At 36.6% G+C, this 14,877-nt stretch overlaps 2 protein-coding genes across 3 annotated transcripts; one reads left to right on the top strand and one right to left on the bottom strand.

Annotated features, from left to right (window-relative positions):
* Positions 1-3,381: 3,381 nt before the first annotated feature.
* On the top strand, positions 3,382-5,792 carry LOC143452489 (ficolin-2-like). The gene is made up of 6 exons (XM_076953492.1): positions 3,382-3,733; positions 3,873-4,018; positions 4,283-4,379; positions 4,482-4,578; positions 4,702-4,769; positions 4,979-5,792. The coding sequence occupies exons 1-6, from the start codon at positions 3,445-3,447 to the stop codon at positions 5,224-5,226; spliced, it is 945 nt and encodes a 314-aa protein (XP_076809607.1). The 5' UTR covers positions 3,382-3,444; the 3' UTR covers positions 5,227-5,792.
* Positions 5,038-10,540, bottom strand: LOC143452475 (uncharacterized). 2 transcript variants are annotated; one of them, XM_076953480.1, is made up of 4 exons: positions 8,999-10,540; positions 7,979-8,079; positions 7,672-7,823; positions 5,038-7,511 (listed from the first exon to the last, which is right to left on the bottom strand). In XM_076953480.1, exons 1-4 carry the CDS (start codon positions 9,384-9,386, stop codon positions 6,260-6,262), a joined length of 1,893 nt encoding a protein of 630 aa, XP_076809595.1. In that variant the 5' UTR covers positions 9,387-10,540; the 3' UTR covers positions 5,038-6,259. The 2 variants fall into 2 exon arrangements, with proteins under 2 accessions (XP_076809595.1, XP_076809589.1); XM_076953474.1 differs by having other exon boundaries at positions 7,979-8,083; positions 9,000-10,540.
* Between the last annotated feature and the right edge of the window lie 4,337 nt (positions 10,541-14,877).

Below are 14,877 nucleotides of genomic sequence, written 5' to 3'. Positions count from 1 at the left end.
CTAAAGAAAAAGCATTCCATGCCCTTGCTTCTAATGTGTTCATTGATGCTGCAAAATTTGTACTTAATTTGTACTTGGCATATGTACTTAAAACAATCTCCATTGTGATCAAGAGCCTTAACATACTGTTTCATTGCGCCAAGTTTGATGTGAAGTGGCGGCAGGATGATCTTCTTGGTATCCACCAACGGGTTATGAATGATATTTTTTTCTCCAGGTGTTAAACTGCTCCTTTCTGGCCACTTATCTTTTTTCCAATGCTCATCTTTGGCTCTGCTATCCCAGTAGCAGAGAAAACAAGGGTATTTGGTGTAACCACCTTGCTGTCATAACAGAAAGTTCATCATTTTTATGTCTACACATAATCTCCAGCCATGATCACTGTACTTCAGTGTTTCCAGCACATTCTTAATGTTTTCATACGTTTCTTTGAGTGTCACAGAATGTCCTACTGGAATCGATGCATATTTATTTCCATTGTGAAGTAACACGCACTTTAGGCTTCGTTTTGAGCTGTCAATAAACAGTCTCCACTCCTCTGGTTGATATTTGGTTATTCCTAATTGCAAAAGAAGACCTTCAATATCATGACAATAAACCAAAGATCTTTTAGAAGAAAAATAGTTCAGAAATAGCTTTTCTCGATTCCGATAATACGTGACAGAACATCCAAGCTGGAGAAGGTTTTTTTCCTGGAGCCGTGAAGCTAGCAGTTCTGAGGCCTGTTTGGAAAGATTTAAATCACGGATTAAATCGTTCAATTCCGACTGATTGAACAATAAGGGTTGCTCAGAAAAGGAGCTCAAGGGTTGAAAATCTAAATCTGAAACTTCTTTATCAGTTTGTGAAGAATCAGAGGATAACCTAAGCTCTTCTTCACTACTTTCGGGCAGATGAGTAAAGGTAGGCACAGGTATTTCGTCACTGTGTGCAATAGCACGCAAAGCAGAGGCAAGATTTGGATATTGCAGCTTGTGCTTGTTCCTCTTGTTGTAACCTTTCACACTGACTCGACAAAAGTAGCAATCATCGAGATGATGTTTTTGTTCTCGCCAGATCATTGGTATACCAAACTTCAGATGTTTGTCCTTGCCCTGAGACCAAGATCTCAAACTCTCCACGCAACTTCTGCATACTTTATAAGGGGCCCAACTTTTATCTTGGTCCCCTAACTTCACCTTAAAGTAAGCGAAATAAGACCTTTTCACAAAATCGGTAATTTCATGTCGTTGAGAAGAGACAGTGAAGAAACCACAAATGTAGCAAAAAATATTGGGGTCATTGGCGCATGTACGCTTTTTGACAGCTGACATAGTATTTAATACAATCCAAAATTACAGCTCAATAACACAAACTGACTCCATAAAGTCAATGAAAGTATACTGCGAAAATTACACCCTGTCTTTCGTTTGGTTTCAAGTTAGCAGAGTAAGCAGAATTAGCACGATAAGCAGATTAAGCATGATAAGCACGATAAGCAGTTTGGTTCTTTGGATAAGCAGACATCCTGTGTCTTTTAATGTTTCAAAACAAGGTTATATGACCACACATTTGGGTTATTTGCCAAAGCGCATAATTTTATTTTACCTTGTACGAACAATGTTATGTTTATCGTTTACAATGTTTTTGTTTTACTAAAGAGCAAGGTGCTGTCATAAAAAGCATTTATAAAGCCGATTAAGTCTGCAGGGCAGATGTATAAAGATAAAGATGGTAACTAAGTAATGAACTACCAAAGAAAAATGAATGCGTCTACATATATTTTCGAAATTCGAAAAGAGGTGCGTGATTGAAAAAGATTGAGAACCATTCGATTAAAGTTAACCGAAATTTCTGTCATTCAGTACTACAACAAAACTGTCAGCCGAGGTTTCATCATAGGTGATTTCAATAACAATATTTGATCTGTTGCTGTTATACGCTCACCGTACCGTCGCTAATGAAAGTCAAAATTTGATCAATTTATGAAATTGGGGAAAATGCGCAGCGAAAAAACCTGACGTGATAGAGCAATTCTGAGCTCAGAATTGGATTCAGCAACCAAAACTTATCCTAAATCAATCATCAAAGTTCATGCAACTAAAAATTGTTTTGTTTTTGTAGACCAGTGTAATCAAGCAAGGTTCCTTAAAATTGAAACAGAGTGGGAGTATTCTGTATAGGTATAGGTAACTATTTGATACGTACTTTAATTTATGTTTTTGCACTACTTTGTTTCTCCAAAGTGCTCATTTCTCTATGCTGCTATTTTTGGTATGGTATAATCATAGTTGGGCAGTATTGCGGTACTATAGTAACAAATTACTGTACCGCGGTACTTTTTCAGTACCGATACCGGTACCGTCGGTACTTTTGAAAAAAAGCACCGAATTACTTTTTTCAAGAATTTTCTGTTGGTCCTGGTACTCGATACTTTACACGTGATACTTTCAAAATTTTAACAAGTAGCCTATGTTTTCAAGAATACATTTTAATTAATCCTTAATATTAATTTTAGCAACTGTTGATCTTTTTAAATCTAAAAATGTCAAGAAAAATCGCAAGCAATTAGCGTCCCATATGTTTTCATCTCGAGTAATCCAAACAGGGGGCATAATATAGCGGCAAACATTGCATGTGCAGCAGCATCTTCTATACAAAAAGTACCGGTATCGAGTACCGACAAAGTACGGAACTACTCTTTAAAAATAGTACCGAATACCAGAACCGTCGGTACATTTTTAGCCAAGTACCAGTACCGTTATCGACGGTACTTTCACAGTATCGACTGCCCACCTCTGGGTATAATAATACTAACCATCGGACTGAGGAAAGTCTTTGCATGACTTAATTCCTCGCCGTTCGAGGCCCGGTTACCGATCTAATCTATGTACAAGTTCTGATTGTCACGCATTTTTCATTTTGTTTTTTTCAGTTTTTTTATATGGTATTGGCCGAATTTAGAACTCTCGACCAGGTCCTAAACCCTTACCGACGCACATATGATAACAGACAACAAACCATATTTATACCATGAGAGGAGAGATTGCAAAATGTTTGTCCAATCACAGCAACAGGAATGAACAAGGAAGTACCGGGTTTAGTTATGTCAGATTAATTTCCTGTATAATGTACACGGAAGTAAATGTGTCAGCCAAAAAAAATTTCTTTTGTTCTTTGCAGAACGTTCTACTTTTCAGAATATAGTCTTAAAAGTGTTTGAAGCCGTTAGGTTATAGCCTTTATCTGATTTTAAAAACTTTTTTAAAGTTGACAAGTTAAACACATTTTTAAGACTAAAATCAAAGGGTCGCTTGTTTACTATACGAAAGTTTTATAACGTAATTATGTCCAATTTTTATATGCTATATACTATAGAGTGTGAATAAATTGTTCAGTTTTCACGTTTTTTTCTGCAGCTTCAACTGAGTAAGAGATAGAGAGCTGCAAAGGAAGTTACGTTTTATGAAGATGACAACAGTTGCGGTTTTGTTTGTTTTTGCACTTTTTACGTGCGCAATATGGAATTCTGGTCATGGCGCTCGCCAGGTTTTATTAACTTGTGGCGGTGATGACGAAGGCGAAAAGGGTGATCCTGGCCCACCAGGTCGAAGAGGTCCTACTGGATTGCAAGGAGAAAATGGCTTCAAGGGAGAAAAAGGGGAAAAGGGCGTGTGTGAAGACTACGATGCGGCTATTGCAACTCTGCAAAAAAAAGTCAATGGACTGGAAGAGCAAATGACACAAGTTCTTCGTAAGTTAAAGATTTCGAATGAAAACCATTTTAAAATTGTTATTACCGAAATTGAACAAATTTTGGTGCAAACATATTGTGGTTTTAATCTTCGTTTATAACGATTGCGTTTAAGCTGATCAAATAACGTATTTGCCAGAACGTGCAGTTCGAATCAGTGGCAGAAAAAATTGCAAGGATGTGATGAACGAAGGAAAACGTACAAGTGGTCTATATAATGTCAGCATTGCAAACGAAATTGTTGAAGTTTATTGTGACCTTGTAACCAACAGTGGTGGCTGGCTTGTAAGCTGAGATACGCCTGCTATATTTTAAGTTATTTGTTTTTATGTTGAATAGGTATTTAACTTATTTAGAGACTAACGTAATTACGTAACGTTTTCACAAGTATAATTAATTTATCTTATCTAACTTATTAGTGCACTTTGGAATATGCAAAGTTAAAGATTTTTAAATTTTAGCGTAAATGGTTTATCTTTGAATAAACAAACAGCAGACATCTTCAAATAGAGGTTTAACTTTCTTTTACTGTACATTTTATTTTCCAAGGTGATTCAGCGACGAATGGATGGAAGTGTTGACTTCTACCGCAACTGGACGGAATATCAACATGGATTCGGAAATAAAAGTGGGGAGTACTGGCTTGGTAGGTGAAAGGGTTTGTTTCCGAACTGAATGTGTCACACGCTGTGCGCATTAAAATCAATGAGGTGTAATAGTTTACTTAAAAACTCCATGTCTGTTTCAGGTCTAGATAACATATTCCACATTACCAATTCTCGCCTTTACGAGCTCCGAATAGAACTGGAAGATTTCGAAAGCCAGAAACGTTACGCCAAATATAGGTCAGTGGATTTGGCAAAAAGCTAAGCTTACACGGAAGTCGATTTTAAGAACTATAGGATGCTAAATGTTATTTCTGTTACAGACGAATCAATAATTTGAAACATTATATTTAATATCTTTAGCACTTTCTCAATCGGACCCGAGGACCGTCTGTACCGTCTCAACATAGGAGGATATTCAGGAAATGCAGGTAGAGCACTGATGCACGATATCTTCGCTAAAAGTTTCACTTTATTGGCCTTTAATTTATTTTTTAATATTTGAATTAAATCCAGTTGGCAAATGTAACGTGTTATGCTTCAGGCATATAGCACACTTAATTTTTGTTTTATTGCATGAGTATATGAATAAAAATTCTCTCTCTTTATATCATATTCATATCCAAAAATTCATATCCAGGGCATGATGCAATGAATCACCACAACAACTGGCCGTTCAGCACGAAAGATAACGATCACAGCCAAAATGGAAACTGTGCCATTGGTGCTCACGGCGGATGGTGGTACGTCAGCTGCTTCGATTCAAACTTAAACGGTCAATACCTAACGGGACAAACTTCGACAATTCGCGCCACTGCGTGGGGTGGGCCTTTCCGGGGACACACTTACTCCATGAAACGAGTGGAAATGAAAATTCGCCCACGGTAGTATCAGTGAAGCAAGTAAATAAAGGATTTTTGCTTTAAATTTGTCCGGCTTTTGCCCGCAGTGTATGTATACATATAACTCGTAGCTTCCGTAAAGTCACGCTGGTCTCGTACTTGTAACAAATGCCACGAAATTTTCAACGATTCTTGTTTGTCTCTTTAACGTGACTTTATAACTTGTGCTTTTTTGTACATATAGGCTTGTCGCAATAAACGTAAGTTTTATCGAAATACTTAAAAGAAAAACGCATTTCACAAGTTGACTTATCGTTTTTCTCAAAAATTAGTGCAACTCTCATATATTCGTTCTCACATCTCACTTTATAAATACTGCACGTTCTAATTGCATGTGTGTTTGGCAAATGGCCTCTTGTTTATCACTCAAAGCACTATATGACTATGACTTGCGTTGGTTGCGATTGCCGCTTGTAAGTTGCACCTTATAGACAAAATATTTAAACAAAACTTAACGAATAAGCAAATTCACGTAACAATATCTCAATTGGGTTAATATTTTTCACCTTAAACTTCTCGTGGATAAACGCAATACAACGTATTTGAAATGCGTGTTGGATAACTGATCTATACACGGTAACCTACGTTATAGCCACTTTTTTCAAACGCGTTATAGCAAAAAACAGGGCAGTGCTCTTTACCTCAATTTACTTTAGCAAACCATGCACACAGCAGATTTGAGGCAAAATCTTTGTATTTAAGTAATCGAGGTATTTAAATATTGAGTAAAACAAAAAATAACTTATACCTTTAAAAAGCTTACGCCGTCATCGACAACAAATTTTTATAATAAAGTCTCTCAGATTCTGTAGCTATAAAGAACTTTTGCACAGTAATATCAAAAACACTTTGGCATTCTTATATTGTCATACAACCTGCAGATTAAATGTAACTTTTTTACATACAGCAAAAAGGTACTGATTGATTATATACGAAAATACTTACATAATTGGATTTTAAAACACAATCAAACATAGATGGTAAGCTTCACATCAATTTCGAACAGAAGGATGAGTCTCTCAAAGCTTTGCAGAAGAAAAAGAAGTGCTGACAATTTGCTTACGCTCTGAAGACAGAGGGGTTCCCATTGTTCCCAAAGACTTATTATTAATCGAGACCGTTCCATCCAGGGTTTCTCCCGATGCTCGTACGTTACTTGGGTGAGTTGATGTCGGTGTTGACCTTTTTTGTCTGCAGCTCTTGCAGCATTTTTTAAAGGCTCTGTGGACTGCAAGCAGCCCCGTTACCCGACACAATTGTTCGTATCGTTTTGCAGCGACTTTTCGGAATTCTTTGTTCCGAGCGCTATAGATCAGGCAATTCCATAAGCTGTTACAAGTAAGGATGATGGCCGCTACTAGTTCTAAAGCATTGGCTATTGCGTTGTTGAAGGAATTATACTTTTGTCCCCGGAAAATCGGAGATGTGTTGGGGAGAAATATGACGATAATTAAAACCAGAATTGTAGGTATAATACTGAGGGAAAAAGCGGTGACAATGAGGGCGAGAATTCGGTTGAGACGCCGATGTTGTTGCAGGTTTTGTTGCGCGTTAATGTAAAGCTGACGCCTTTCCTTAAAGTTTCGCTTGGCGACGAAGTAAATTGCCAGCGATACCGACCACGTAAAAATCAGTGGCAAAATAAAAGCACAAATGTAAACGATGAGAGACGAAGCGCCAACAATTGTTACCAACATCGATCCAGAAACGGCGTACCTCAAGCTTGTCACGTAGAATGGTGTGGACGAGACAAGAGAAGCCAGTGCCAAAGTTACCAGGCAAGAAATCCAAGCGAAACGTTTTGCCTTATCTTGAGCGTATCGTAAGGGACGCCAGAGGGCGATTAGTCGGTCGATTCCGGAGACGGCCAAAAGGTAGATTGACAAAGTGAAAGAGAGTGTTGTAACAAAACCAATAATTTCTGCATAATATGGTAAAAAATTTGCTTCTTGTGCTTGCTCAGAATTTTGAATTCGACGAATCTTAATCGTGACCATGTTAGTACCGTCGATTGCGTCTCCGGTAACTTCATAAGGCACTTCGAAATTTGTTACCATTAGGAAGAGTGCATAAAGCGTATAAACTGCTGCTGGAAAAATAACTGCTCCGACAATGAAGTCTGCACATCCTAGAGCAACACGAAAAATGGTCTGACTGTGAAGGAGTTTTTTGGACGTTCCGTAAACCACAATGACAGTTGCATTGCCGATTGTGATTGCAATGGCCAAGAGTATGGAAACAGTCATTAAAATAATAATGTTTGCACGACACCTGAAAAGGTAAGTAGAAATCTTGTTAATCGGTTGGAAAAATACATGCAACGACAATATTGGTGTGACAACAATTTCAGTAATTTTCCACACTACGTTGATTTTAGGAATATCTTCCTATACAGTTCAGTTAAAAAAAACAGCTAAGTTAAAGCAAATACCTTGATGGCATACAAGACCATGAGCTTATTCTTCGAGTGGTGAAAGTATCGGTGTCGTATCCGCACCAAGCAGCCTCACAAAACGGCAAAATGTAATTTTTTATTTCGTGGTAGTTTCCATATCCTCCGCTTGGAGAGTCCAGCAAAGCAATCTGAGAATTTTAATAATCAATTACATGAAAGTTTACAACGGAAGTCAGCAAAGGGCGTTTATAGTTCATGAAAAGGTCACCTTTGCTTTTGTTATTTGAAACAATAAATGGGGCTTCATTTATATAAGAACAAACAAGATAAATGCTGCTCAAACCTGTATACAAGGTTCTTCCAAATCGGATGAACTGATGGAAGCCGACGTCAGATTCTGGGCCAACGAACTCCAACTGGTGTTCGTTAAATCAAAAGATGACGCTACAATGACAAAAGTAGGTCGATTGTTACAATCAGCATGTAGTATATAGGTTGAGCATACATCCCTTTATTAACATGATTGTTATAAGCTCATATTAAATAGAAAATAAAACCGAGCAGTTTTATGTTGTCTCATAATGCGTGATTTTTGTCTTGATTTTTTCTTCATGGTGGCCGTGCTATAGCCTTTCATAGTTATAGCTAGCACTACAGCATAGTTAACATCTTGCACGTTTTAAGTCTCTGTCCCTTTTCCCGTTTTTGAGTGTTTGTGAGCAGACAGTTTCGTTCTATTATGCTGTAAAAGTTTGCACCTTTTTCGCTCCCGCACAGTGGATGGCGAAAAATAAACAACACAGTAATCTAAGCCATATCCAAGCGTTAAACGTTTTATTCATGCTTTCACGCAAATAGATCGTTCATATACGTTCTATACTCCTATAGGGTCGTAAGCAATGCCTGAAGGCTGAAATTAAATACAACGATTTGTTGACGTAAATCAAATTCAATTATGAAGTGTTTGTGGCAATTACTGCGATCAGTCACAAACTAACGGAACTAGATACCTTACTATAATAGACCATAACGTAAAATATCATGTCATCCTATAGGCTGTATATTTATAGAGATGATAGTCTACAGCAGCTTAGGCCTGCAACTCTAAAGCATGCAGACAATGTCGTCGTACGGTATTCATAAACATGGTCTTAAACTCTAAATTATTTAACGGTAGTAACATTTCAACAGGACTACTTTATAAACAATTAACTTTTGCTTGATTTCTTTCATATAAAATATTTTCAGTCCGTATTAATGTTTTTTAGACCTACTCATAATTTCGCTGCAATGCGTTACTTGCTTATTTAATTTCATTGCAATAACTATTAACGAAAAACCAAGTTTGAAATAAGTAATTCACCTGCTGGCAGTGAACTCTGCTGCACTTGTATAACTTTACTGGCACACTCTTTGATCAATTTACTTTCATTGCAGAATCTTTCATACACCAATGCAATGTAAGTGGTGAAATCAAAAGTACGATTAGTGCATTCTTCGTTGAACTGTGGACAGTTCCATGCTTGTAAGGTCGCCAACACGCTGGTCAAATAGATGCTCTCATTAAACCACCGCCTCTGAAATTTCTGCAAGATTTCGTTACAGCATTCAAGCTCTCGCGTTCTGTTGGTTATTTTCAGTGTGGGCACAGGGTCGCAAGAATCCCTCAATGACAAATTTGTGTTATTTTGAGCCTTTCCGAGAGTTAATAGGAAGACAAGATATAGTAAAAGTACCGGAAAAATGTTCATATTGGGCCGATAAAGATACGATATAGGTTACTACAGAAAAATGAATCTGAAATATACCAACTCGTTGAATTATGAGTTTCCAACACAAGATACTTTAAGGAACGGAAAAAGGGATGTCGAAACATATAAGAAAAAAAATTATTGAAAAATTCTATTTTATTAAACTCGATAGAATATTGGAGCAAGCTCATAAATACTTTCTTGTTATCGTCACTTCGATCAGAATTCGCTAATATCAATGCTTTATACCTGAAGTAATACCTAAGTTTGCTATGCACTAGATACTGTATAGAGTATAACTAACACATTTTGTGTATCCCTTGCGTGTAAGCAGCTGACCTACTATTAACTTCCTTTTTTGACAGCAAGTATTCTTTCGTACAGGATTCTCTGAAACGATTTGTGTAATATGCCACCAAAAACTACAGTCTGACCGTATATAGGGCAGAGGATATAGTTTTGCACTACTCTAGGCTACTGTCCAATACGAAATGTCCTTAAACTTCAAATAAAACGTTACGACCAAATATTTATTCGGTTGGTGTTTTTTCGGCAAACAAATCAACATATTTATATAGGCTGCAGCTTCCTGCACCAATGAATCTTATGTTGTTGGGTGAGCATCAGTTGTAGCAAAAAAAGGCGCACAGCAGTAATTAGTCTGGCCACATTATATTGTTATATCGCGTAATAACGAGTAATTTTTGTCTGTTTATGTCCATTTCATTCTAAACCGATGTTTTATAACTTCGCTCATGCTGCACGAAACGCCGATTATAAATTATATATAATCAATTTTTACGTCATCAAAACATTATTAGGTTTATGACACATTTCCTAACTTTATGATAAATCAAAAATGGAACAACTTGCTGCGGTCACTTCAGCCGTCATAACGATTTAAAATCTGATGCTATATCAACTTTAGCTGAAAACTATCTGCTGTCTATACTCAAAGAAACCTAAACGAAGTGTTTGCAGATTAATAATATCGTGACGACGGTTCTAGACAGCCTATATGACGAAGAACACGGAAAGTTTTTCAGTTTTTTGGTTTTTACGCTTGCACTTTTCACCCAGCATGTACTAATAAAATAACAAGACGTATCAAAGAACTAAGTTGTAGGCTCAAAAAGAGAAAATATTTCTCACGTTTCTCAAGTTAAAATCACTTCTTTGTCAACGAATAATCATAAATCATATGCTGACAAACCGCACACACAGGTTGAGAAGCCAAAATTATTCTTGAAACGGCTCACAGAGCATACCTATTACTATAGCTTTTGTTCAGACTGTTTCGCTTCAGCAGATAAGAATTTTCTGTTCTTTATCTCGATGCCCTCTTAACCTTTACTAATGCTTCTTGAAAAGAAGCTTAAAAATCTATCAAATTGAGCCCTACTTATTTTTCCTGGTCCTTTGGACTGTAGTTTTTGTTAGTTTTATCATATCAAGGGAAAAACAAACGTTTCAGAAACGTGGCGTATAAGATTGTTGTCTTGTTTATAATAATCTAATAGCTTTACCCCTGGTATCGTTCCCAAATTACTATTGTAAAAGTACCAGTAGGTAATGACAACTTGCTGGGTGTAACTTTGATTTATAAGATAAATAGCCGTTCACTGAAAGCTTCACTTTAAAGTTTTGTATAAGATATGTTAAAACTGAAGTGCTGAACAAGAAACTCTTTCCAACTTCTGCTTTGTTCAATTTTGGAAAGCCTACTGCAATACATGACGAACTTACAAGCAGTTGAAATTTATTCGAGTACGATAATTTTACATTCTGAAATAAGAAAATTTAACCTACTCTAATTTACTTTTCAAACTATATAATTATAATGTATACAAAAAAAGCATAGCAATGAAATGAGACACTTGCGCATAAATAACTTTCTCATTAATATTTAACACAAACTGTTATGAAAAAAAACACGTGTGAATTTTTGTCGTGGTTTCTCCTATGGCATTTTTACCTATAAATGAGTGCCCAAAGTTTTAGGTGTGCCTGTGTGACATCACAGTACTCTTATGCCTTGGCGGATTGCCAACAATTATGGTCAAGTTTTTATCTCAAAATTTCTGGTTAAATTATAAACCTTGGCTTACAGTCTATGGCTTACCAAATCAGTTCTATTGATTATTTCCTTTTTCACACAAATATAGGTCAACCCTAAATGCGAGACTGGCTGAAGGCGGCAAAAACTGTTTGTACAGGCCGCATTTTGGACAGCCTTACGCTATAACATAGGCTTTAGAGCAGTGGTTCTCAAACTGTGGTACGCGTACCACTAGCGGTACGCGAGAGCTTTTTAAGTGGTACCGCGTACCGCTGAACATGATTTTCGATGTGCTGTGAGTAATGTGTTGCCCTGGATAGACAAGATTGTGCAGAAGAAACAGTTGCATCTATCAAATTAAATTGTGTTTTCTTGCTATTCATTGGTGTTATGGCATAGTAATAACGGTAATAACTAATAAATACCGGTACATTTGAGTAAAATAAGTCATTCAGGAGCCAGGTGGTACGCAGTGTAGTAAAAAAAACGAATGAGTGGTACGCGATCGCAAAAAGTTTGAGAAACACTGCTTTAGAGTCTAAAACCGTACAGTCTAAAGTTTAGACTTTTAATAGTTGTTTACTCTAAGAAATGTAAAGTATGTGTTTTGTAAATTTTTTTGTGTTTTTTTGTCTATGACACTTTATCGAAAGACACTTTATCGAACGACACTTTATCGAACGACAGTTAATCGAAGCGACAGATGATCGAACGACACTTTATCGAACGACAGTTAATCGAACCGACAGTTGATCGAACGACAAACTTTGACAATAGCTGCAAGCAAGATTTTTGCGTGTTTCTCAAACATTGAGACAATAAGCCATTGTGATGTGCGGTCTTTGTAATGGTGTGCATTAATGAATTGTGATGTATATATCATAAAGTTGACGATTTATATTTTATATCTATATTTTATATTTGTATCATAAAGTTGACGATTTCGCGTGGCGGCCGGCCCGCCATGCGAAATCGTCCGGCCCGAAACATATTAATAAGTTATCACAAGAATACGGCCCGCCGTTTCTTATTGAGTTTCAAACTGCAGTGTTAGCTCCGTTTGAAAAAATTGTGGTATTGTTACTCCATAAGCACGTCGTACTAGTCTATTGTTACGCCATAAAACTGGTGCAAAGGCGGTAGACCAGTATCTCGTACTAAGTACGAGATTGTCTGTACAGTAGACTAGTGTGGCGTTCGGACAATTTCATAATTGCAATAATTATATATATTAGCATTGCATAAAGTTTGATTTTTCTCCAGGCAGATAATAATGTGCAAAGCTTGTAGCGTGCTGACGGTAGTTGCAGTATTTCAAGTAGCGTTGTTTTACGGCGTAAAGTTTGAAGTGTTTCAAGTACCTTGTTTTCATGGTGTAATATGCGACACGTGGTTTATGGTAGCAGGTATTGTTCTAGTATCTTTAATCACAAGCGTAGTTTCAAACCAATATGTGATATAGTAAGTGTGTCAAGTGGTTTTTTTGTACTGGTGTAAAGCGGTTTGAATGCTTTGTGAGAAAAAGGCTTAAATTGGAACTGACACGTGATTATGGGCTGATTGGCTAAAAGCTGATTGGTCAATACTTTAGTATAAAAAGAAATGTTTGGTTTAAATTGATCTCTTACAAACTGCTCTTAGAAAACGGATCTTGGAAATTCTCTCTTCTCTGAGTTATTTCCCTTGTTCTGCTGAATTGAAGTTATTACTGAATTATTATGAAAGTGGGATCACCATAAATGGTAACCCCGTCCTTCTTCTGCAAACGAAGAAGAACACATGCACTTCTGAAAGATTCGATTATAAAAGGTGAAAATTGGAGTCAGATTAGGATCGAGAGACAAAACTGCATTCAACCGTCTGTTAGCGAGAAAATTGCGGCAGACATTTCAAAAATTCTCGAAGTAACCAGTTGAAAGAAATCTCGCTAACGAACAATGACTATCATGCTACTGGCCTTATGGATTACGATGATGACGACGCTAGCCAACACTAGCCAAAGCCAGCAACCAACACCGACCAGCGTCAAGCATCGCTTAAAAGAAAAATGGAAGAAAAATCATCAAGAAGAACGAAGTTATCAATCTGTTGTGGACACTTCTACATTTGATTCTGCACCCGATTAATTCTTAGCCGGTAAAGTACATTACTCATTTCTAAATACATCGTAGCATGTTATTGGTGTTATTAGATATTAGCTAGCGCACATATATCATGATTATTAATAACAAAAATATTAAATACGTTTCTTATTCTGATTTTACCTCCTACATTTATGTCCCCAAGGACAACGCGCATATAAATTCATACTGTAGTGATATCTTATTTGTTCTGCGTACTCCACGCATCATAAGCATAATCGAGAACTTAAATTTGAACTAAAAGTTAATGTATTCCTTATCCCCCTATCGACTTCTATCTATACTTATTTTTCAATATCATGTTTTGTGGTAGATGATTTTTTTATTTTATTATATTGCACGGACACAGGCTAACTAAGCCACATACTTATCAACGGTCACTTTCACCCCATTGTCTACCTACAAAGCATTCTTTTAATCTTTTCTTACGCTAAACACTTTTAGCTACGTTTTATATTAACCCACCTTTATTGCTTCATAAATGACTTACATAAGTACAAGCGTTAACAAAAACGCCGTACGATTATTTTGCCTGTTTGTCATAATATACCAGGTTGCAAACTGCTATCCTGTATAAGTCAGAATCTGTTGATATTGTAACTATCCCGATATAACTTCGATTCACAAATGGTACCGCATAACTTGCATACGACAAATGCAAGCAGAAAACGAATTGGGGCGAATCGCGATATTAAGCGTATTACTCAGACTGATCGAACTTTTATTTTCTTCTCTTGCATTACGCAAACCCTCTTAACCCTTACCCACCCTTATACTTACATTATCTTGCTATAGAAATTCGGCAAACCAAACGCGTTGTCCGATATCATTTGTGTCAAAATATTGAAATGCATTTAGATAATGGCAATCATTTCATTCAAATTGTTTGTGCTAGGTTTTGTGTGAAATTACAATTACGATTCTTTTATGTTACTTTGGTTTATGGTAAAAAGTATATAACAAAAACATCTCAAAATATTTAAAAACCCTTATATATAACATAGTATTAGTGAAGAATGTTTACTGCTATATTTTTTTCTTTTGCATGTTTCCATCTGTGTACGTTCGTTGACCGCATCAAAATTCTGACTGGAGAGAAAACGAATTCTGCATTCACATTGCAAGCTGACAACAAGAATCTTGCAAGCTGACAACGCCAATATTCCTACCTCGCAGCTTTTTGGGTTGGGGGAGTTAATTGTGGCGTTCGGACAATTTCATAATTGCAATAATTATATATATTGGCATTGCATAAAGTTTGATTTTTCTCCAGGCAGATAATAATGTGCAA

This window comes from Clavelina lepadiformis, chromosome 1, assembly GCF_947623445.1.
Source record: "Clavelina lepadiformis chromosome 1, kaClaLepa1.1, whole genome shotgun sequence".
NCBI classification, from domain to species: domain Eukaryota; kingdom Metazoa; phylum Chordata; class Ascidiacea; order Aplousobranchia; family Clavelinidae; genus Clavelina; species Clavelina lepadiformis.
The sequence above is the reverse complement of the archived record's forward strand: the minus strand, read 5'-3'. Positions and strand labels throughout refer to the sequence as shown.